The sequence below is a fragment of the Pagrus pagrus genome (assembly GCF_965226575.1).
Source record: "Pagrus pagrus genome assembly, chromosome: 8".
NCBI lineage: Eukaryota > Metazoa > Chordata > Actinopteri > Spariformes > Sparidae > Pagrus > Pagrus pagrus.
Genome location: NC_140192.1, coordinates 20,501,651 through 20,525,690, shown reverse-complemented (window position 1 = coordinate 20,525,690; position 24,040 = coordinate 20,501,651). Strand labels below are relative to the sequence as shown.

Genomic DNA, 24,040 nt, shown 5'->3' with positions numbered 1-24,040 from the left:
TTTCCCTCTTCCCATCATCATGACTGCACACTAGACATATTTGTAATGCTGCGCTTTATCAAAATTCTCAGATGGACTCCCTAGACCACAATGTAATCTACTGAGGCCTGCAGCCCACTGTGCATATATTTGTGGTTCTTTGACAGGAAAATGTTTGTGCATTTAATCTCTAAAGCATCTCACCATTACTCACCATGTACTTGCAAATGTACATTTACATTTTTAAGTACTAATAAATTACATCTCAATAGGCTGACATCATACATATATTTGCCTATGCCTAAAAAACTTGCAAAAATACATATTACCAATATTCACAACTGTAATGAGTAACATAGTTATTCCTAATGGACCTTTGAGTGTTAACACAGTTTTTAAAGGAGCACTATGTAGTTATGGGGAAGACATTTTAACCGGAAGTGAAAGATCTTCATTGATTGTTTTTTTGTTACTAAACAATCTAAATAAACAAACTCTCTTTGTTTTCATGAGTGAATAAACAAACTGACCTTAAAGGATGACACAGTGTCATACTGTTTTATTTTGTTTATATTTGGTGGACCCTGCCACCTTTCTAGCCTCACACAGTGTTCTGGGACCTTATTTTCCTCTGAGAACAGCTTGTTTATTCAGTTAGGGGGCAAAATAATATTTCTGACTTTGTGTTATTACCTCATATATCTTGTAAATATCAAGATTCTGAGTTGAAATTTTTTCTCCAAAACTACACAGTGGTCCTTAAACTTAAAGCTGCAGTGTGTGGGATTTGGGGCGATTCTTGAGGATCTATTGGCAGAATTGGAATATAATAATCATAATTACGTTTTTATTAGTGTATATTCACCTGTAATAAGAACTGGTGTGTTTTCATTAACTTAGAATACGTTTTTTACAGCTAGCGAGCCAGTCTGCCATGTTTCTACAGTAGCCCAAAGTGGACAAACCAAACACTGGCTCGAGATAGAGCATTTCGTGCTTTTCAAATTTTATGCGGCCACCATAGGGGAGGGTGAGACAAGGGTTACTTTGCTGGTATCAATCTGCGATCTCACCACCAGATGCCACTAAATCCTACACACTGGACCTTTAACAGTATAAAACACATTGAGTAATTGGTAATATCACTTGGTTACAACACATCAAATCTTTATTTTTACACCATTATAACACTCCATTGGAGGCTGTTTAACAAACACACACAAAATGCAAACCTTCAACATTTCTTCTGAGGTACCTGGCCATTAACACAGCATTGATTATAACCTTTTTATCTTGAGTTGGTAAACAGATCTTTAGAAGCACATTATACAGTTTCTCTGATTGTAAGGGCTGTGATGGTGTGAAGAAATCTTATTGGATAATTTGGATCACAGTACTTAGCACCAAATTGCAACAAAACGGATCAATTTTTTCATATATTTTTCTTGGCCACGTGTTTCTATACATTGAGAACAAAAACTGATGAGGAATCAGCCGATGCAGCTCGGTCATAATATAGTTAAATAATGAGCTTCTTTAGAGTTAAAGCTTTTGAGAACTGAACTACAGTATACAGAAATGGGGAAATTGTATGCAAGACATTATCTTAGCAAATGGACCCTTTGTTTTGTTTAATAAATAATAATACAAGTTGAATAAAACAGGTGAAAATAAATGTTCCCAGAAACCTTCATGGTAATAAATAGCCTAAACAGCTTCAGTAACTCCTCATCTATCTCAGGAAATGTTAGTACCAGCAGATGTGAAAGTGCATGATTGAGGACGGCTCGAGTGTCACATTCTCATATGTCAGCGTGCTGACTCCAGTGCTGCAGACAAAATTACAAATCATTGGGACGAGGAGAAGAAGAGCACAAACAGAAAAGCAAACAGAAGAAGGTGCAGGGAAAGGAACCAGAAAAACTGGACAGGAGAAGAAGGAGGATAAGAAATACAGTGAGATTAATTTTCATTGGTAGGTTGCAATGAGGACTCGTTCTTCTTAAGGATTAGAGAAAAGTAATGTAGGACCATGTTCTGAAACATTTAGGAGCACATATTGTGGAAACATGTTTTGTTTCTTGACTCAGGTTGGTCCTACTGCACTGTAAGACTATGCTATTGTTTTATCTTGCAGAGGCCCCTTGACATTTGAAAACAGTGGGTTTCTATCATGCTTTACAGCTCATTTTATCACAATTTATTATTGGGGAGCCTCATTTTAATATAGTATCGGTACAAAATCCAATATCTCTTGTTTGGAGTGTGGAAAACAGTCACCAGCACACAATCCAGACAAACATGCCATAGACAATGACATACTGTGTGGAAGACAGCTCACTCTCAAACCTGATGCCTACAGATGAAACCGAACAGAACCAGATTGTGGCTGGTGTGCTTGTAGAGTTTGAAATGTATGTCTAAACTTGATGGAGCCTGAATTGACACAAACTGGCAAAACGTCTCATGTAGCTGCTTGGGTTTGGTTTGTCCTCAGGATTGAAATTTTTAGGGATACACCGAGATATTGGCTGGACATTCAATCAGCTGATATTCGCCTTAGTGACCTACAATTGACCTATTGGCAAATAAGACAACATTCACTGGTGGCAGTGGCAGATGTTTATCTGATGTGTCACATCAGTTTTGCACTGGCACGTTCATGAGCTACTGGCTCATGACGTCCCTGCCATCAGTTCGTTAGGCTATGTAAGTTCTATACAACAACTTTATATAGACTATAGCAATGTAAATGCTTTTGAAGCAGTTACTTTTCAAACAAAAATGGGATATCTCGCTCTATTTCGTGAGTCAGCTGTGTAGGAGACACGAGTAAACCAAAATTTGCAAGCAAACTCCTGCACAGTTTATCTGATGAAGATCTAGTATTGAAACATTGCAAATAAATGTATTTTTGGAAGTTAGACAGTGTGCAGGCGTTTGCTTGCAACTACATTAAAGTTTCTTTCCTAACTTTGTAAAATCTAATAAATCTAAAACAGTTATTTGTTTATAACGAAGATTTGGTTGGGCTCCCAGCACAAAAGGCTTAATACATAACAACAAAATAAATAAATGACAAAAAATCATCTGTATTGGAATTGGCTATCAGCCAAATTGTTATCGACCCTGAATTTCACAATCGGTGCATCCCCAAAAATTATCAGTGAAATATGCTGTGAACAGTATCTATCAGGAGAAATGTATACTGGGATCAGTCAGGTTCAGCTTGGATGGAGAATGTTTTATATCACTTGGTTCATACTCTCATCAAAGCTTTGATGTGATTACTTCAGAGGTTTTAATGTGCAATGGTCCATTCTTAACTGCTACAAGGAGCCTCCGATGTTTGTAGGTAAATCCTGAAATGCATATACACAGGGAATTAACAGTCTTCCCTTCCCCCGTCAGATCGCCCCTCAGTCTCATGGTGGTTTGGTCCAGTAGTCACAGAGTGGTAGTCTTTATGTCCGCACCTGGAACTTGCCAGCCTTCGTCATGTATTTGATGCCTTTGAAAGGTTTATACTTCTCACCATACATGTCCAGTCGATTCACCTTCAGTCCTATTGAGGGACAAAAATAATAATTTATCAATACACGCATACAGTCTGATGTGCACCGAACTTTTACTATTCGATGAGAACAAACACTGGCACCAATGCCAAAACAAAAAGTGGATGGTGGGTGTCTAAGAATAGTGTACAACAACTACAGAGATGTAGGCATTAGGCGACTACACCACTTCACTTTATGTCCACTGCATCTGATCTTCCCCTTTAAAATGCTATACTGGCAAGGAAATATCCCTGCTAAGAAAACCACAGCAACCTATGGCTAAAGATTTTCATTTAAGCAAATCATATAATGATATATGTAAATATGTCATGTGAGGAGGTGTATTTATTGCATTTTGCACCATCTAGTGGCTACTGGTGCTCTGTGACTGTGCTCACAGAATGGGTCAGTCAGGTGGTTATCAGCTGAGCAGGCTGTGTGATGAAAGCTTCTCTTATGTGTGGGGGTTGAGGTCAAATACCTCATGACTTTTGAAATATAAAGTTGAAATGATATTCATTAGGTAATAGTAAAATCAATCTGACTCACTGAGGCGGTGTGGTTGCGTTAAAGATTTTGAGATAATCATCAATGAAAAACTATCCTTGCAAAAAATGAAGGAATTCTTGGAAGGACACAACCGTGACTGTTTGATTTCAGCAGTAGTGGAATGCAACTAAGTGCATTTACTCAAGAACTGTACTTTACTTCTACATCTCAGAGGAAAAAAATATATTTTTTACTCCACTACACTGGACAGCTTTAGTTACTATTCACTTTACAAATCAGATGTTTACATACAAAACATATGGAGATCTTATGAAAACTGATGTATTGTAGTTTCAGCTGAAAAATTTGGTTGGACAAAAAGAAGCATTGTGAAGGTGTCACTTTGGGTAAATATGATTGCATTTCTCACAATTTTCAATATTTTTACAAACCAAACAATCAGTTGATAAATGGAAAATAATCAGCACATAAAAGAAAAAAATCATTTGTGTTACCAAATACAACAGCTAAATCCTTCTGTTATATTAATGCATGAATAATAGTAGTATTTAACCTTCACTGGGGCTATTTTCCTATATTGAGTACTTCTACTTTAAAGACTTAAAGTACATTTTCCTGATTATACTTAGATACTGTTACTTAACAGAGTATTTCTTCAGTGTTGTATTAGTACTTTTACTTATGATGAAGTAATTCAACTTCCTCCACGACTGGATATAAGTGGTGATGTAGTAAGAGAGTGTGTGTGTGTGTGTGTGTGTGTGTGTGTACCTGAGATGGCCATCTGTTGGATCTTGAACTGGATGTTGATGCTGGGGTTCTCGTCAGGTTTGGAGGCGCCGGCCTGCAGGCTCATGGTGCCTTTCAGGCTGGGAAGCTTCTGTGGGTTGATCTTACCAACATCCCATGACAACATCTGGCCAAGACACAAAACATTAAGATGACAATGATAAATTAAGATTACTTGAGTTTTTTTTTAGACCTGCCGCTTCCATGTAACAATACATACCTCTAGCCATAATTTTTCATTCCTATATGCAAGTAAACTTCCCTTTTTTTTCTATAAAGTGTGTGAACACTTACACACACTACAATGCGTAAGTACCTTTGTGACTGGGTCAAAGGTGTATGTTCCCTGGGAGGGGTTGAGGTTGGCATTGAGGACGCCTCGTGGCAGCTGGCTGCTGACTAGAACCGACTCCACAGCCTTTCCCATAGTCTGTTTGGGTCCCAGGGTCAGGTCAAAACGTCCCTGGGAGCTTCCCTCCCTGAATGTGATGTTGTGTTTGACGTACACTGGGATCGCCACCAGGCTGAAGATAAAGCAGGCCAAAACACAAGAAGTCAGTGTCATACGAGCGAACATTCACAGAAATGTTTTTTGAATCTGTTGTAGTACTCTAATATTATCGCACAGCACAGTATATTGGCATATACTGGATAAAGAAGACATGGATAATATACTGAAGGGTGTTGGGTTAGGGTTAGGGTTAGGGTCTTTGTGAGTGACATGAAGTGACCCTGAATGAAAAATCACTGACTTCTGAGAGCTGACGTGGTAGGAGAGCAACCGGAAGTTTCCATCAGGGGGGATGAAGGAGAGGATCCGCTCAGCTTCCCAGCGCTTGAACCGAACACACGGGTGGAAGCTGACATCATCCAGCAGCCGAGGATTCTGGGAGACAGAGGCAGAGGGTCAGGATGATTTGAGAATGATTAAATTAACATGTGCATAGTTATACTGTGAATATTGCACAGGTATATGAACACAGATCTATCTAGTGTATATAGTATTTCTATTCCATTCTACTTTATTTATCTATCTACTGAGCATATTTTTATTTTATTTTATTTTTGTCTTAGTCAATTTCTACCTCGCACTGCTACTTTTTGTATTGTTTGCGCACTGTTTGTTCTCTTTTGCTGCAAACCCAAACTGAATGTCTCCTATGGGGGATCAATAAAGGTAAATCTCATCTTATCATAAGATCGTTCCATTGCTTTTGCTGATTTTACCTCTCGAGTCTGGTGGAGCTGACACATCTGTGAGAACTTACAGGTACCATCTAAGTGATATATACATAATACTTTTTAGATTTTACTTGCAGTTCTTTACATATTAACAAATGTTTTATGTGAGTATTATAGTGTGGAAACACTGGGTACATAAAAAGAGATAGCACATGAGGAAACTCACCATAAATGAGAGAGTGAGGTCGGGCATGCCTGTTAGTTTTACACAGGCGTCAATGACTCCCTGAATTTCTGCTGTGATAGTGGAGCCTGAGCAGGAGGGTCGGGGGTTGATGTGAGAAAGCAGAGAAAACAAAAAGAATATAGATGAACAACAAAATCAATTTTGAGAGCAGAAACAGTTGTCCATACATTTGTTTTTATCTGACCATTTTCTTGACAACAGTAACTTACATAACTAACAAAGAGGCTAAATAATGACTTGATGGTGCAGTAAAGTGTTTGACCAGCAGTCTGTTGAGAGCTATACCTGATTTATCGATGATGGCATCGATCTCCTCCACCACGTCAAAATAGGCTTCATTGTTGGTATATTTGACTCCGGTGCGTCGCCAGGGAACCACTGACAGCTGGCCTGTCGGGAGCTGCTCACCAACATTGGTGCTGCCTGTTATACAGACATTAACCAAATGTAAAACAACAGGCACATTTACACAGTAAACACAAGCGGCTGATACTGATTCTATCCAGTATTATAAGGTACATTCGTGACCTCACATTTTCATTTTATCTGAAAGGGATCTCAGCTTTCTGTCTATGAGCAAAACATGAATGTTAAATTGCTTGATTTGAAAGGATGTGTTGCCTCTGAAACATTCAGATTAACCTCTAAATCACAAATCTAGCATATTACATAGCATTCCATGTGACTTTTCTTCATTTAAATATATGTATGACTTAATTTAAAAACTGTTCATCTGACAGTGAGTTAAGTGTTAATGGGAACACCTGCCTGGACTAATTTAGCCAGCATGTCATGCACACACCAACACTATAATGACTTGACATAATATTCTAAACATTTAGTTAACCTCTATAAGAGTCAGAATTCATTTCAGTTTGAATTTTACAGGTACTGTGGTTAACATGTACACTGACTGTACCTGTGATGGTGTTGACCATTGTGCGGAGGATGGTTGGAGGCTTAATGAGCTCTTTGAGAATGTTGGACTCTGTGGCCAGAGGAAAGCCGTTGTCCAGCATCTCCTCCAGTAGCTCATAGACCACTACCACATTGTCCTTAATAGCAGCTTCTGTACACACTCCAAAATAATCCTGAACAAAAAACACAGGCAGGTTATGAGTATTTAAAGTTAGATAGTAGTAATTTAAAGTAAACTAAAATCAGATAGAAAAATGTAAAGGAGCCAGAACCTGGAATGTGTCGACGACTCTGTGCAGAAACTCGATGACAAACAGCGGAGGCACCTCACTCTGGATGACTGCGACAAAGTAGATGCGATGCCTGAGCACACTGATAAGGTAGTGATGCGGCGTGGGGATCACGGGCGGGACGTTCTCAGGCTCAGTGGCGCGCTCCTGTGCCTCAAAGAAGTAGTCACACACAGAGCGGCTGACCACGCTCTTCCAGTGCTTCTCCAGGAAAATGTCCCCTGAGGCGTTAACTAGGAACAGGCTGTGGATCATGTTGGCTGGAGGCTGAGATGCGCATGATAAAAAGAGAAAAGCATTTCAATGAAATTTTTTTTTTTTTGCAAAATGTAATTAAATGATAATAGCACTATATAGAAGTAACATTTCAGTTATATATTAGTTGATGCAAGTATTTTACATATTGGCAAATGATTTGAATGCAGTTATTTAGTATTTCAAGGAGAACGTCTTTGCCGACATTGAAAAGACTTGCCATGTAATTTTATACATCTTTTCAAATTCAGTCACCTTCATCAAGTAGGCTAATATTCCAAGGTTGGATGACCAAACCATGGTATGTAATAAAGCTGATGAACAGCTCTCCTGGTAAAGTGCATGCCTCGTGTAGACTACTGAGGTTGAGGCTCGGGGTTCAAATCATCCCTGCAGCCTTTGCATTAATTTTGAACCACAAGAACTTCTTTAGACGAACCCTGTATGGATGTAATGTAGACATCAATAGTGAATGTTGAAAAGACGTCCAAATTGTCATTCTGGCTCTCCAGTGGACGTCTTTTCAACGTCGGCAAAGACGTTGAATAAACGTCTTTTGGATAGGTTTTGCTCAGTGGGAAGCTCAGTCTGTATTTGTTCAAGTCTTAGGACATAAAATAACTCGATAATAAACAGGAAGTCAGTGCCTGCTATTGAAAAGGTAGCCCTTCCTCCTCTCACGTGACACATTCTTGCTGGAAAAAAGGAAGTTTGAAGCTCTGGTCTCGCTGCTCATACAGTGTGCTAACTTCTGTAGCAGTGAATGGGTAGGTATGCTCAATATATGGATATTTGTCATATGGATACAAAGTACATACATTTGTTTACTATTATTTGTTATGCATTTTTATGTTTACTTTGAAACCCAGACGTGATATCAGCATTCATTCAAATTATAAATCACACTTCTACATTATTGATTAGTAAAATCACGGGTTGTGCAAACTTTTTCACAGCAACACGTGAATGAATGGCTCCTGTGAACTCTTGAAAATAAAGTGTATGTGGGTCAATTTTAAAAGTGACACATCTAATTTTATTTTATTTATTTATTGACTGATTTAATTTTAAAGGGGGTCTGGCGTACCGCTGTCTCCATACAGACTGGTCAGTGGGTATCCAGGTTTCACTTCATACTTTACCATTAAGTTAAGTCTTTTCTGGTTGGCGTCAACTTATGGTGCCTGAGAAATATGACACCGGGATATTCATTAAATATGCGACAACGATATCGAGTTCGGACCGGACAGAACAAGCACCTGAACCAGCTGCAGCTGGGTTACACATAATTATTACTGTCAATGACGCATTTAACTAAGAAACTAGCTTTCTATGTCGACACGGAGCAAATGAAGGCCTCAGTTTCCAGACAAGATGCTACATCAGTCCCACCTCCTGCCTCAGTCTCATGACAGAGGAAAAGCCCCGTCACCCGGTACAAGAGATGGAAATACAGCAAAATAACGATTCTGTTCCGACTGGAAAATTATCAGTAGCCACTCGAGACATTCATGAACTGCAACTGACTTACCGAAGGCAATTTTTGACGTTTTCGTCTCGCCTTTCACCCGTTTTCCCACTGAAAGATTAAGCAACCGTCGTCGCTTCCCGTTAGGTGGAGTGGATCCTGATGTGAGAAGCAATGGAGGAGCACAGAGAACCAATCAGAATCCAGCGACACTCTAAAGTCCCGCCCACTTGACAAAGTCATAGGTCACCAATACGGAAGCTAGTGGCTCGTGACTCGTCTGTGATTGGCCCGTGGAGGGAGGGCTACGGTAAACACCAGTAAAACTGGCCGCTGATTGGCCTCAGGACGTGGCTGGTCTGACATTTTGTTTCCAGTATCAGATTTCATCTTGTGAGTTATTCTCCATTCAAACAAACAGATGCAGGGACATGGATGAATGAAACTTCACTGAGAAATGCTTGAAGTCAGTGCTTTCCAAGTTAGTCTGCAACATGCAATTAATTAAACTTCTTTTTTGGTTATTTAACAGCAAATTTTATTTTAGAAATATTTATTTAAACAGGTTATTGGTAATTAGCAATATGAAGACTAGGGGTCAAGCGATATGACCTCTTCAGGGCTGATTATGATACCGATTATTAGAAAACAAGGAGACTGAAAAACTATATTTGGGACCGATATTGATTTGCAGTAAAAATGGAAATCTTTGTGTCAAAATAAACACAGTGATAGTGAACAACCAATGAGGAATTAAAAAAGAGTTAAATTTACCGCTTAAAAGCTGTTAATTGTGACATGTTACCAATCAGATATCATTGTAGGCGGGACATTGTGTGAGAGGATGTTGCATCAGAGCCAAAGTAGCACATTTTAAAATTTGTTTATGTTGTTAGCAATCTGACACACACACACAAAAAAGCACAGATAACGATAATTGGAAAATGCTGAATATCGGCCCTATAGTCAGTCTATGCCTAATGAAGATTGCATAGAATACCATGGGATGCTCACGCTGCAGCCACACTTATTTATATAAAATAAGTAACATATAAAGAGTCTTTTTTGTGTGGATATTGCTGCATGTTATTCTGACAACAAATAAAGGCACAGTATGTAGATGTCACAAAGGGTTAGGGTTGTGTTTTATTCAACTTTTAAAAGCTGTCCCTGTTGAAATGAGTTACACTATTTGAAACATGCCATACAAACCACACTTTTCTTCACATTGTCTGATGCACAATATACTGAATTTGAAAATTCATAACACTCTAACATCCCTTTCACCACAGTCTATAGCCTAACTTATATTGCATGTTAACTACTTGGCAGCTACAAGTGCCATGACCTTTGACCACGTCTCAGCTGATATGATTCAAAAGCAGCAAAAGAGCATTAACCAGTAGAGCTATATTTGTTTTGTTGTTTCATGAACAGAATAAATATAGAAATGAAAACTGACCGCACAATGAATAACATATCACAGAGTTCAACTCCACCTTCTTTCCAAATGCAGTTCACGCCCTTAAGATAAAGTTTCAACACATAAGCAAACAATGAGGTTATAAGAAATACGTTAACCTCGGTGTCAACCACTTTAATCCTTATGGCAAATGTTAGTGCAACAGAAGAGCAGAGACATCAGACAGAACATTAAACTGAGATGTGAGGGATCAGTTTTAGTCTTCAATCTGTTATGATCAAGAACTAGTTTTTTTTTCCAGTAACACAGGTGTGTGTGGAGCCAGTGTGATGAGGATTGGGGAAGCAAATAATCATAGCTGCTTCCTCCTCTGGTGTGACCTGCTCTGTGGGACACTGCTTTCACCAAGAACCAGCAAACCTATCAGTCCATCAGACAGGTGTTACAATGTTACACAATGATTACATTGGCATTATGGATTTAATGTAATGTAGTGAACTGATATTAAAGGAAAAGGTCACCCAAAAATGAAAATTCTTCATTATCTACTCACCGCCATGCTGACTGAAAGTCCACAAAGCTTCTGGAGCTTCACAGCGACACAGTGTTGCAGTATTCTCCTAAACAACTGAAGGAGATGGTGACTAGTCTAATAACATAAAACACATTCTCAAAGAAACATAAAATGGCTCCACACAGCTTGTCTGGTGTAATTCAAGTCTTCAGAACTCCCAAGATCCCAAATTGATTTAAAAACATATTATCATGCACCCACTTTAGACGGGGTGATTTTAGCTTGGTAGCTATGATGAAATAAAGAGTAAATAACAGTAAATACTGTCATTTCAAATCAATTTGGGATCTCGGGGCTTCCTTAGACTTGGATTACACCAGAGAAGCTGTTATAGAGTTTTATTTATTTTTTTATGGTTGTTTTTTTTACGTTTTAAAACAAGTCCGCCTCTACATCAGTTGTTTAGGAGAATGCTGCTACGCTGTTTTGCTGTGAAGTTCCAGAAATGTTTTGTGAACTACAAATCATCACCTGACTTTGCATCGGCATGATAGAATTTTCTTTTTTGGGATGAACAGTTCCTTTAATCATTGAATAAGTGTGGGCAGACACCAGGTGAATACAGTTTAGAGATCTCTGTTATTCAGCTGGACTGAGCATATTATTAACCAAAGTTCCTGTGGGTCAGAGACTGACAGAATGATCAACATGATGTGTTTTGTTTCCATAATATATCTTAAAGGGAATATTTAAGAAGAAAACATTTAGCAATGTATTTGACAAATGTGACATGTTCATTGAAAGTGAGACCGTGCGATTCTAAACTCAACAAAATCCAAACAGTCAGAATCTTACCTGGGCTGAGCAGAGGACTTTACATCCATGATTTTTGACATGACACACTCATGACTGCTCTACAGGGACATCTAGTGGCTACAAGTGGTCAAAGCAACTCCATAAGTGACTGAAGTAATGACGTCATTGTTCATTTACTGTGGGCTGAAATTAATCAACTAATTACTAGTGGTGTGAATCTTACTGAAACTGAACTGATGGTCTTTCACTGATCTATTTGCAACCTTTTAGAATAAATGACACCCGAAGCTTAATATATTCCTACTTTCTTTCCACATGGTACTGTTCAGTACAGTACCGACCATTCATCGTTCCTTTACCATCCTTATTTCTTCAGCTTCTGTTATCCTTGTCCCTAGTTAAAAGCCTATTTATTTGAAAGCACACCTCATTTTCTACTCTCAACAAGAAGGTGGAAGATAAGACCCACAAATTAATTTTCTCAGTCAGCCATGAGAGATTGTTCCGACATGAAAACACCATTTATGTCAGGGTTGGAACATTGTTGGTTATTTTGCACGAGATTAAACTTATGTTTGTGTTCGTCCTTCCTTTTCTCATTGGGCAGGGATCTGCTGGAAAATTGTGATGTCACAAACCTCTGTACACCAATCAGAGAAAAGCATCAAACCACACCCACACAGTTCTGATGAAACAAAGTTAGTCCAGTTTTTAAGTTGCAGAATCATAGAAAATTAATACCCAAGATGATTTTTTTTCACACTTGGTTTGTCACTTATTTAGTCATGTTGCCATGTGTTTTGCCATCTGTTTGCCATGTGTGAGCAGATTGTAATGAGATGTAAAAAATGAGACCTTCCCCGTCTCTCTCAGTTGTCTATACAAGCCTGTGGATGATTTGTTTTAGTTTTTTTTTAGTTGTTTAATGCTTTTGGGACTGTGGAGTTTTGTGGCAAACGTTGGTCCGCTAACATAAACGTACAACTGGCTTCAGGCACAACACAGACGTTCCACAGAGCCCCTTTTAAGGTGCACTGAGCGCTCTGGAGAAAGTTAGTAGACTGTTGAGTCACAATCCTGCTGGGAACTGTTCAGAATTGCTCATTGCACCTTTAAAAAGGTGCACTATGTAGCTTTGTGGAAGAAATTTCAATCAGAAGAGAAAGATCTTCATTTACTGTTTTTTTAAATGGCTAAACAAACTAAGTAAACAAGCTCTCTTTGTTTTCATGACTGAATAAACAAACTGAAGTTAAAGGACAACACAATTTCATACTGTTATACTTTGTTTATATTTGGCGGACCCTGCCACCTTTCTAGCTTCAAACAATGTCCAGCTTTGATTTAACAGCTTGTTTATTCAGCTATGGAACAAATAAATATTTCTGAGTTTGTATTATTACCTCATTAATATTGTAAATATTCAAATTCTGAGTTGGAATTTCTTCTCCAAAACTACATAGTGTCTATTTAATGTTATGAAGAACACTCAGGATATAAAGTTTTTGCATTTAAATAAACACCGTTGGGAGTAAACTTGACAGTTTGTTCTGCAGTACACCACTAACTTGTCTGCTGTATGTACGGTTATGACAATTTGTCTAGACCTTTAAATATCAATTTAAATAAAAAAAGATTCAGTTAATTCAAGAAGGTAAACTATCATAGAAAACGTGTATGGTAATTAGCATAATTAAAGCGTCTTCTACCCTTTTAGACCACTACGATTTAATTGTACAACTGACTTAAAGAAAGGAAAACATGAATGGCTCAACATAATTTATTTTCATTTTATGTTAAAATGTACAGAGTTCTTTGAAAGTACTTGCTAAGAAAGAAAGAAAAAAAAACAGAATAAATGGAAATACATACAGGGACAGAGTAGAGAGTTGAGGCTGCTGAGCGCAAATCAACCTTCACTGTGCCCAGCTGTCACTCCTCTCTTTATTTTGCGCTCTCTCTTAGCATACAACGCAACATGTACAATTACAAAGGATACAAAAAGGGAAGCGATATAAACAGACAGAAATATACTGAGCTCCTTTTTACATGCCTCTTAAATGTAAGGAAGTCATCCTATACACACACAAGAAGTAAAAAAAAAAAGAAAAGAATGCCAAGTGACCTTTAGATATTTGTAGTCCTTTTGTTTAAAATAGCATTAATATACTACACAAAGATAGAAAAACTCTAGAGATGAGATGGAATGGAGAGGTTAAAGGCATCTTAAAGTCACTAAAAGTGAGTGGTAATTTTTTTAAATTTTGAATTTCTTAGTAATTATTACCCAAGAGGCGAGCTAAAAAATATGTATTGTTTTTTTTCCTGAAACAGAAGTGAAAAAAATGACAGTACCAATATCAATGTCAGAGTTTCCTTTTATATTATAGAAAAAACATTTTCTCTACAATAGGTTTTCTAAAGTCAAAAAGAGTCAGCTTGTGTCATAAAAGAAAGCTGCCCAGTCTGATAAAATTCAGAAAGAAACACAACAAAAAATAAGTACAGAACAGAACAATACACACAAATAAAGTATGCAATGTCAGGCCTGTAAGAAAATGAAAACTCCTCTTTTGACTTTGAATACTGGTACATGGACCAACAAGGTCAACCGTTACACCCTCCGCCAGTTGAACGCCATTACCAACAGGACCTCAAACACTTACTCACCTCCGACCCTGCTTTCATATGAGTGTGCCTCTATGTGAGGGCCAAACCATGCACTAGATCAGGCATTTAGGCACACCTTTTAGAAAGGCTAACTGTCTACTGCCATTTTTCTAGCCAATGGGAGTGCAGAATTTTGCAGAAAAGAAAAATACAAATAATAATAATAAACAAAATACAGAAAAAATACACCATTCAAAAGCAGACTCCTCGACCTCTTTGGGTCACTAACACTTAAGGAGGGGAGGTCAGCTCTAGTTAACCGACTTTCCTTAAAGCAGTTAAATGGAAATCCCACTGTTTGTTCTGCATTCCCTAAACTGCTAAAAAAGGCTGACATAGTACACCGTCTGTCAGTGGAGTGTGGACAAGAACAGCTGAATGTTTCCTAAGCTAGCCACCATTTGGAGACAGCTAGCCAGTGTGTGTTGGTGTGTGTGTGTGTGTGTGCTGGATATTGGGAAGTACCAGAATATTTACATCTAAACGTTTCAGAGTGGCGGCAAACTGGAAAATAATGCTACTTGTTTCATTTATGGACATTTAATAAGACAGTAATGCGCTCCTCTCTTCTCTGTCTTTGCTGTTTTTGGTACAACACCGTCCATCCTGGAAGCCAGAGACTCTAAAAACCACTCAACACCTCAAACACTGTAGGCCGCACTCTTCGGCCTTTCTGGAACTGGGTGAAAAGCTGTCTGTGGCCACAGAGATGTTTGGGTATTTCTGAGAGAGCAAGAAGGTGTATCACCATTTCAGAATGCCACACATATAAAGACCAAAGCATATAAGAGGTCGGACTGCACACGAGTATTTCAAAAAACAATCAACAAAAACAACGACAACAAAAATAGGATTCAACATTATGTTTAACAAAACAAGAGTCCGCCTACAATGTTTCATTGTCTCTTTTTTCAAGGTAAGGCTTCCCATATCAATGAAAAGATTGTGTGCATGGTTGAATATATTCAGTTAACCACTGTTTTTTCATTCGCAGTCAGACAAAGCAAGGTACTCCTGTATTGTCTTTCTCTGTGCATCTTCCTCGTCATTCCTGTCCTCCCCTGCTCTCCTCCTGCGCATCACGAAGAGGAGGAGACTCCTGGGCCTGTGAGAAACCACATTACACAGGACTGTGTAGGCCTGGCCTGCAGCAGATTGGTATGGCCGAGGTCCATGTACACGCCACAGCCCGGAATCCTACCGATTTGCTCCCATTCACAGCCAGCTGGGAGGGGGAGGGGAAACGAGCCCAAATGAAAAGGGACAAAATGACAACATAGAAAAACAGGAAACCCAAAGACGCTCTCTGTCTCCAATCACCTCAACTCACTTGTGCCTGCCGTGGCACTGGAGAGGGTGAACAGGAGTAATGGACATTTAGAGTACAGCGAGTATCAGCTCTGGCCCCATGTCTCCTTTTTTCAGTTCTTGGCTGCTCATCTGCTCATGTAAGGTGACTGTTTTGGGACACCAGCATAGCTGTGATGGGAGGGGCCAGTGTACATCATGTTGCCGTGGTGATTGGGCTGCATAGGCTGCTGCGGGTAACCCTGTCCTCCCATCATACCCATCTGCATCTGCATGGGGTACTGGGCTGGCTGATTCATGTAAGGGGGATTGCCGTGATAACCGCTGTTCATCATGGGCTGGGGCATGCGGTAGCCAGCTGACATAGCATTGAGGGGTGTCATGTTCATGGAATTGTACGGTGCCGGCGTAGGCATGAGGTTTGGCATCATACCGCGCTGCACCGCCAAGGTGCGCGGCGTTCCCTGCATGGCCACAGCCCCTGAGCTGCGGCCATAGAGCTGCTGCTGGTGTGGGGCTGGGGCCAGCTGCTGAGTGGCTTTGGACCGGATGGAAATATGGCCTTTGACTGCCATCTGGCCCTGTAGCCGCTGTGTGTGCGGCGGAGGTCCCAGACCAATGTTAGTGGTGGGCATGTTGCATTGCAACTGCAGGGAGCCCAGGTTCATGGAGCCAGAGCTGAGGTTAGGAGGTGGGGTCATAGTGGGCTGACCCTGCGGAAGGGGAGTATGGGGTGACGGGGCCAGCCCAGGGTTGGAGAGAGATACACTGGTGGCGTAGGAGGTGACAGAGGCTGAATGGGAGTAGGGCATGGCGTGGGGGTCCATGATTGTGTTGGTGAGCTGCTGAAGTTTGGCCAAGCTGAAGGTAGCTGATGGCTGGGGGTAGCCCCCTGTGCCAAAGTCCTGACCCATGCGCTCATACAGGGTGCGGCCCCCTCCTCCGCCTCCACTCTCTGGGATCTCCATGATCATAGGTGTGGAGGCGAAGCCATTGCCCATGCTACACTGGGACAGGGCCTGCTGTTGTTGCTGCGGTGGCGGTGGGGGGGCTGATGGTGGAGGCTGTGGGTTGGGGGCTTGTTGCTGTTGTTGTGGAGGCTGCTGTGGAACCTTTTTTTGGGGCTGCTGCTGCTGCTGCTGCTGTTGTTGCTGCTGGTTGGTGCTGGGCGGCCTCTCGATCACACCACAGCTCTGAGGAGACTTGATGCCACAGCTGGGGGTGTTGGACGGCGGTGGGGGTGGTGGGGGCTGGGGCACAGCACTGCCTACATTAGTAGCACCTGGTCCACTGTTGGGCCCGGGTCCTGTTTGCTGGATGAGGCTACAGCTGCCCATTGCTAGTTGGGATCCCCCAGTTCCTGTGGAAGATGTGAGGCTGGGGGCCGGTACGAAGGAGCAGCTGTTAGACTGGGAGGAAGAGGACGGGGTGGCCGAGCTTGAGGAAGAAGAGGCTGATGATGAGGAAGCTGTGGAAGCTCCTGCGACTACACCTGCTGACATTCCCCCTCCGTTCCCACCATTCCCTGTTCCGTTACCCCCTCCACCCATGGTGGAGTCATAGCTGCTGGGGTTGTCGTAGTTCTCTGTTGTGCTCTCTATGCTGCCGAGGTCACTGAAGCCACTGTCCACCACCTGCTGTGAGTGGTCAGACACAGAAGGCACGTCCATCATTGGTGACGTCTCCATGTTCTGCTGGGAGGGCGCTGATAGAGAGCTCGGATGCTCTGGCGTGATCTGGGTGTACCCCCCTCCAGCACCTCCAACACTGCCTCCTGCTCCAGTAGGGCCAGGCGTCCCTCCCCTCTGCCCTGCTGGTGTTGTGTCCATGATGTTCGAGGGCAACCCCGGACTGTTCACCGAGCGCACAGACTGACTGGGCAGGGGTGGCACTGGGGGATTAGGCAGGGGACTGCTGTGTTGGGAGGCCCCACACTCCTCCACTAAGGCCAGCGCCTCCTCCTCGGCCTCCCCTGTGTGGCTATAGCTCTGCAGGGTCCGGCAGGCAGCTAGGGTCTCTTCACAGTCCTGGTATGCCCCATGATGTGACTGTGGTTCAGTCTCTTCGTCCTGGGCTTCCCCCTGTGTCAGGGACTGGACGGCCTGCATAGTCTCCAGGTCCAGCTCATTGGAGTGGTGATGGGGGTGGTGTGGGTGGTGGTGTCCAAGCTCCTCTTTAAAGTCAGAGTGCTGGTGGGGGTGAGAGTGTGGATGCGTGTGTTGGGGTTCCATCAACAGCGTGACGTCCTTGTCGTCCGGGTGCAGAGGCTGGAGCTCCATGGGCTCAGAAGGAACAGACATGGCCGTAACTGTTTCTACTGCCGCAGCTGCTGCAGCAGACTCCTCCTGCTCTCTGCGCCTCCTCTCCTCCTGCTGGGGGTCAGCTGAGGAGGGTCGACATTTGGTCTCCTGCAGCTCCTCCTCACCCTCCTCCTCCTCCTCTTCTTCCTCCTCCTGCTTGCTTACATAGTCTCGGGCCACGCTGTTCTCCATGTCTAAAAAAGCCTCTCCACCTTGGGGTTCTTCTTTGACCGGAGGAGAGCTTGCACGGGAGGCAGGCTCCTCCTCCTCATCTTCATCATCATCATCATCTTCAGAGTCCTGACTTTTTCTCTTTTTACTGCCGTTGTTGCTGCTGTTGCTCTTGTTCTCCAAGTGTCCGTCACCTTCGTCGTCTGCGTCATGGTCTTCACTACGCCTGCTTCCTGAGCCTGGTGTGACCGCTGCTCGCCTGTTGATGCTACCGCCACCACTGCCCATGCTGCCACATTCCTCTTCCTCCCTCTCCTCATCGTCATCGTCTTCTTCCCTGTCACCCATATCTGTGTCCTGAGGCCGAGACTGTGGGGCCCGGGGTCCTGAAGTGGAAGAGGAGGAAGAAGGGGACAACAGAGGGCGAGATGGTGGACGGCTGGGTTTGTCTTCCTCCCAGGTTCTTTCAGTCTCCTCCTCCTCGTCCTCTTCCTCCTCTGGCTCAGAGGTGGGAGGTGGTTTGGGTGCAGGCTGCGGTGGCGGGCGGATGGCGCGGTTCTTGGGCGGTCTCCCTCGCCTCTTTGGCACCTTCTGCTCGACAGGCTTAGGGAGATAATCGTCTTCTTCATCAGAGTCTTTCTGTTTGTTGTCAGTGTTGGTTCTGGATACTCGCTTGCGGTCATCTGTCTGGAGCAGCTGAGGATCTTTGTCCAGCTGCTGCTCCAACAGCCTATGTCTTTCCTGCTCCTGCCTCTCTGCCTCCTCCTGGGCCCGCTGCAGATACCAGCTCCGGGGCTTGCGGCCAGGCTTCATCTTGATTTTCGGGGGTGGAGGATCCCCACTTTGGGCCTGGCTGTCTGGCTGATTGGGCCCACCACTAGGAGGTTTTCCAGGTCCCCGCTTCTTCCAGTGCAGCGGTTTGCGGCTCTTTCCCTTGGGCCAGCCTTTCTTTTTCTTGACTGGAACCTCTGGGTTGGACGTTAGGGTCTCCGATGGCGCTACTGGCAGAGCAGCCACAGGCTTCAGCACAGGTGTTAACTCTAACAGGTGGCAAGAAGAAAAGTCAGTGTTAGATAAAGACACACACAAATTAATAATCACAATAAGCCTTGCCAATTTTGGCATCAAAAGTCTGTCTGCTCACCGTCTTCCTCTGAATCTGTGAGGTTGGAGTGCCTGCCCCTTTTGGGTGCTGGGTCAGACAACCTCAGAGCAGAGCGGGCTGGGGGGTAGCGGTGCAGTGGGTGTCCCAGTGGCGTCTCCTCCTCTAGCCTTGGCATAGGTCTCTCTGAGTCCGAGTCTACGAAGGGCTCATCCAACACCTCTGTGGTCTCAGAGATGGTCTCCGTCACCACGCTGCTGTGAGGGTGGCTGCGCTGGCGAAAGCGACGCTTCCTCAGTGGCTTCTAGAAACAGGATGAGGAATTAGTTGTGCCTTTGAAATTTTGTTTAAAATGAGAAAGAACAGATTTAAAGGACCCAGACAGTCTGAGATCCAGAATATACAGTTTAGGGCATGGACATAAATCCAGTTCCAAATACAACTGAATGCCAATTTATTTTGATTATTAAACTCTAGAATATTTTGTCTGAAGGACAATGAATCAATCTGAATTCACTTTTTTTTAAACTTGATTTCAGTTTACCAGTAAACCTAAACATGTTTTTTTTTACCTTGCATTTGAGCCCCATGGCAGGCTTGGTGAGGATCGGTGGGGAGCATGCCCTCCTCTCGTCATCGTCTTCATCATCATCATCCTCCTCGTCTTCACTGCTCTCACTGAAGCAGCTCTTCCTGACAGGCGGAGGCTCATTTAACCTGGAAACCACCGGAAGCTGAACCAGCCCCTCTCCAGGCCCTTCAGTCAGTCTGGGCTTAGGGCCTCTCTTTTTCCTTGGGGGCCGCCCTCTTCGGTTAGGGGTTATGGAGGGGTGCCTGGCCATGTCAAGTGAGTGAAAGGCTGTGGACTCTGCTTGTCTGTCCAGGGAGAAAAGAGAGGGAGGGCTGCTGGCAGAGGCTGCGGTTTTTCCTCCACTTGTTCTCTCCTCATCTTCATCGTCTTCGTCCTCAGCTGGGCGGATCTTAGGAGGCCGTCCTACCCGTGCACTGTCTTTCACCTTTCCCCAAGGCCAGTTTTTGGGTGGGCGTCCCCTTGGTCTGCGTTCTCCATTTGTTGGCGGAGGGGGTCGCGTTGGTTCTGGGGCAGGGGGTGGACAGCGAACAGGAGGGGGAGCTGGAGAGCTTTGGCTAATGGGAAACCCCAGGAAGCCCTTTCTTTCCTCTTCCTCTTCCTCCTCTTCTTCTTCCTCCTCCTCATCGTCCTCATCCCGCTTCTTCCCTTGGCGCATGTGCCAGGACATTGATGGAACCTTGTGACTGGGTTTGATCTATTTATAGATAAAGTATAATACAATCAATTATTAAGCAGCAACTTTGAGATCAATCTATTGTGTCATTTAAATAAATTCAATGTTTTTACCTCCTTGCATTTGTCTTCCTCTGGTTCCTCATCTTCCTCATCATCGTCATCATCTCCTTCGGCGTCAGAGACCACGGTGTTGGTTACAATGACGGGAGTCCAGCGGAGACACTCGGGGTCCACCTCTAGCTGCCGTGGCCGGGCCTTGAGACGAGTCATGTGACTCACCACCAGCTTCTCCCGTCGCACCAGAACCAGCCTGACAGAACCACAGCAAGGAAAAACAGGAACATTATCACTCTGTATGGATGTCTTTCTACATGCAAGTATGGAGAAATCACATGAATAACACTGTGTATGTCAGAATATGTATGTGTGCATTAGGGATGCAACGGTACAGTTTTCCCACGGTTCGGTATGCATCACGGTTTTTGGGCCACGGTAACGGTACGGTTTTCGATATCTTAATATAAAACTACTCACACTAGCAAAGGCAATATTGCATGTAAAAATAATTAAAAGCAGATATAGTCAAACCACAAACCTTATTATTAAAATTTAACACTTATCTTAATTGCCTTCCATAAAAAACATATGCAGTATCCAATCAAGTTAAACAGCAAACATTATTGTAGTATTGTACTGTATTGTATTGTATTGTTTGCCTTTGTGTATTGAACCTAACAGGGCTTATTGAACGGTTCGATAAAATATTGAATATTGTTGCATACCTAGTGTGCATCCATACCTAGGTTCATGTTAGATTGCAAAGCTTGTGAAGGGTTTTTAGCTATGTGTATGGTTACTTGTGTGACTGCAGATAGCCATGTACATACACATGTACAGACTTTCTGTATATCTGTGCCTACTTCCATTATGAGTCTTGACAATGTGTATCGTTATAAACTTAAGCCTCAGAATGTAAACATTCTGTAAAATGTTGTTACTTTTTCTGGTGCTGCCGCCAATTCTGTTTTAGGGTTTTTGAATATTTAACCAGTTTCACATGTCAGTACTATCAGACATTGACATTCCCTTCAAGGTGCAATATGTAAGAACAGGCCACCTATCGAATTCATACTCAAAACAAATAGGGAGCAGCATATCAGCAGTTACCGCTAACTGCTGCCAACAGTAGTTGCCTTAACTAGTTAGCTCAGCTAGCAGTTTGGACTGGGACTGGACCAGGGGAGTGTTGGTGTTTACAGTGCTACTACAGGAGCTTTGGACCAGGACGAGTCAGGGCTAGCTGGTTAGCATGCAAACTTCAGTAGATACTGCTGCCATTTATTCACATTATGTTGATAATTTTTGTTAATTTTCAAACCACTGATGTAAACTGAAACAGTACTCAATACACTTAGCCAACAGCCGATCATGCTTCCTACTGTTGGTAGTGTTACCAGGGTTTAAAACGTAAGTCAATTAATTAAGGCAGCAGCAGGACACTTAACCTAAATTGATGTTCAGTGGAGCTTAAATGCATCAGACAGCATCCACTGGTTATCGTAGCGACTATGTGAGCAATGATCCCACTAAAGCCTAATTTAAAACCTGGCTTTGTTTACACGCAAGGTGTAACCTGGCTACTGGCCATATTCTGTTTCGTTTGGGTTAAGCTTCACAAGAGCCTTTAATACTTTGTGACTGAGCACCGATCCTCCTTTCATCTTTCACTATACTATAGTAAGTTATATAGCATGCTAAAGGAGGGAAAATAAGGATGAAAATAATAAAGCAGCTATAACAAATTGAGAATCTCATTCAGTGCACTTGTTACACGATGCAATCTGGAGGAGTTTGTTTGAACCACTGGAGTGCGTCCTTCACCCATTTAATAAGGCACTAAATAATGTGGTGTTTTTTTGAGTGTATGCTGGTCGCCTCTCTGACCTGTCTCCTCGCTGCTCGAGCATGTTGAGGCTGTGCAGGGTGGTGGTGATGTCCTGCGGGCAGATCCCGGTCAGTTTGCTGAGTAGTCGTATGGTGATCTGCCGGTCACGGACCTCATGGAGACACTCCAGCACCACGCTGCGCCAGTAGGCCATGTAGGACAGCCGACCAAGGTCCGACAGAGGCTTCTCTGGAGATCCTGGCTGGCCCTCGCGCTTGGACAATAAGTAGCCTGCAGAAAGAGAGGGAAGAAACAGACACGACGAGTCAGAAAATATGTACACTACAGTATTTTTCTTTTTTTGAACTCATGCATTTTGTCTATTTAAAGGAGTCAGTAGTGTCTGTGTTGTTTAAGGCTGAAGCCCTTACTGAAGTCGATGAGAAAGCGTCCATAGCCTTTGCGCTGGTACTGTGGAAGAATCATGATGCATGATACGTTGTACTTCTGTTGACAGTGCTTCTCCTGGAAAAGACAGACACATCCCGCCATTAGAAAACAAATCATGGAAACTACATCACAGAGCAGGCTTGTGTGGGTGTACAGCAGGGTGTTGATGATGCTGCGTCCGCTCACTAACTGCTGTGTTTTGGCAGTGAGGCGGCATGTTAATGGGAGCACCTGCGACTGCAAACTCCACAGAGGGGCAACGGAGCTCACAGCACCCAGTGTTTATCTGGGACACAACACGAGCATTTGTATGTTTGTAGGAATGCTCCAGTGTGGGGTGATGCCAATGCATTTCAATGTCGGTTCATTTGAATATATTTTCCTCTATATTTCAGTTCATGTAGTTGTTGTACTAAGTTTGTGCAGGGTGATTAGCATAGAAGTGCAATGAACTATCAAATGATCAGATTTCTCTGATTCCAGGTTCTTAAATTTGAATATATTCTGGTTTCTTTCCTACTTTATGACAGTAAACTGATTTTTTTATAGACTGAACAACTAATTGAGAAAATAATCACCAGATTAATCAACAATGAAATGAATTGCTATTTGCAGCACTAGATCACAGTGCGTATTGAAGATGGTGAAGGCAGCATGGTGAAACAAAATTCCAAACTGACATCCAGCACAGGGATGAGGCTGGGAGCATCATGGCCATACCTTAGAGAAGTAGCCGACCAGGTGGCAACCTTTGTCGTCGTTCTGGGTCAGGACGTAGAAAAGGAAGGGCTCCACATCGTAGTAGAGGGTCTTGTGGTCCAGGAACAGCTTGGCCAGCAGACACAGGTTTTGACAGTAGATTGTGCTCACATTCCCATCAACCTGTTGTGGGATTAGAGAGAAAACACATTAGTACAACACAAATGACAACAGTTCAGC

General features: G+C 42.8%; 2 protein-coding genes across 3 annotated transcripts in view; both read right to left on the bottom strand.

Annotated features, from left to right (window-relative positions):
- Nucleotides 1–1,125: 1,125 nt before the first annotated feature.
- Nucleotides 1,126–9,358, bottom strand: ap3m2 (adaptor related protein complex 3 subunit mu 2). The gene is made up of 9 exons (XM_084358853.1): nucleotides 9,259–9,358; nucleotides 7,455–7,739; nucleotides 7,184–7,355; nucleotides 6,550–6,687; nucleotides 6,244–6,329; nucleotides 5,588–5,721; nucleotides 5,152–5,359; nucleotides 4,818–4,962; nucleotides 1,126–3,544 (listed from the first exon to the last, which is right to left on the bottom strand). Exons 2-9 carry the CDS (start codon nucleotides 7,725–7,727, stop codon nucleotides 3,444–3,446), a joined length of 1,257 nt encoding a protein of 418 aa, XP_084214979.1. The 5' UTR covers nucleotides 7,728–7,739; nucleotides 9,259–9,358; the 3' UTR covers nucleotides 1,126–3,443.
- Nucleotides 9,359–13,712: 4,354 nt separating this feature from the next.
- The window catches only part of kat6a (K(lysine) acetyltransferase 6A), a 34,854-nt gene continuing 24,526 nt past the window's right edge, over nucleotides 13,713–24,040 (bottom strand). For both annotated transcript variants that reach the window (XM_084358803.1, XM_084358804.1), the window contains exons 11-17: nucleotides 23,822–23,983; nucleotides 23,083–23,176; nucleotides 22,711–22,942; nucleotides 20,878–21,076; nucleotides 20,072–20,785; nucleotides 19,542–19,803; nucleotides 13,713–19,437 (exon numbers count right to left, since the gene is read on the bottom strand). In XM_084358803.1, the coding sequence (XP_084214929.1) occupies nucleotides 16,055–19,437; nucleotides 19,542–19,803; nucleotides 20,072–20,785; nucleotides 20,878–21,076; nucleotides 22,711–22,942; nucleotides 23,083–23,176; nucleotides 23,822–23,983 (5,046 nt within the window). In that variant the 3' untranslated portion in view covers nucleotides 13,713–16,054. The remainder of the gene's footprint in view (nucleotides 19,438–19,541; nucleotides 19,804–20,071; nucleotides 20,786–20,877; nucleotides 21,077–22,710; nucleotides 22,943–23,082; nucleotides 23,177–23,821; nucleotides 23,984–24,040) is intronic.

Bases quoted from the DNA above. Each gene is read 5' to 3' on its own strand.
- ap3m2 (XM_084358853.1), bottom strand. From the start codon at position 7,727: ATGATCCACAGCCTGTTCCTAGTTAACGCCTCAGGGGACATTTTCCTG. The intron at 6,688-7,183 runs GTACAGTCAGTG...TCTGTATAACAG, and splicing joins AATGGTCAACACCATCACAG to GCAGCACCAATGTTGGTGAG. The intron at 5,360-5,587 runs GTCAGTGATTTT...CTTTATCTTCAG, and splicing joins TACCACGTCAGCTCTCAGAA to CCTGGTGGCGATCCCAGTGT.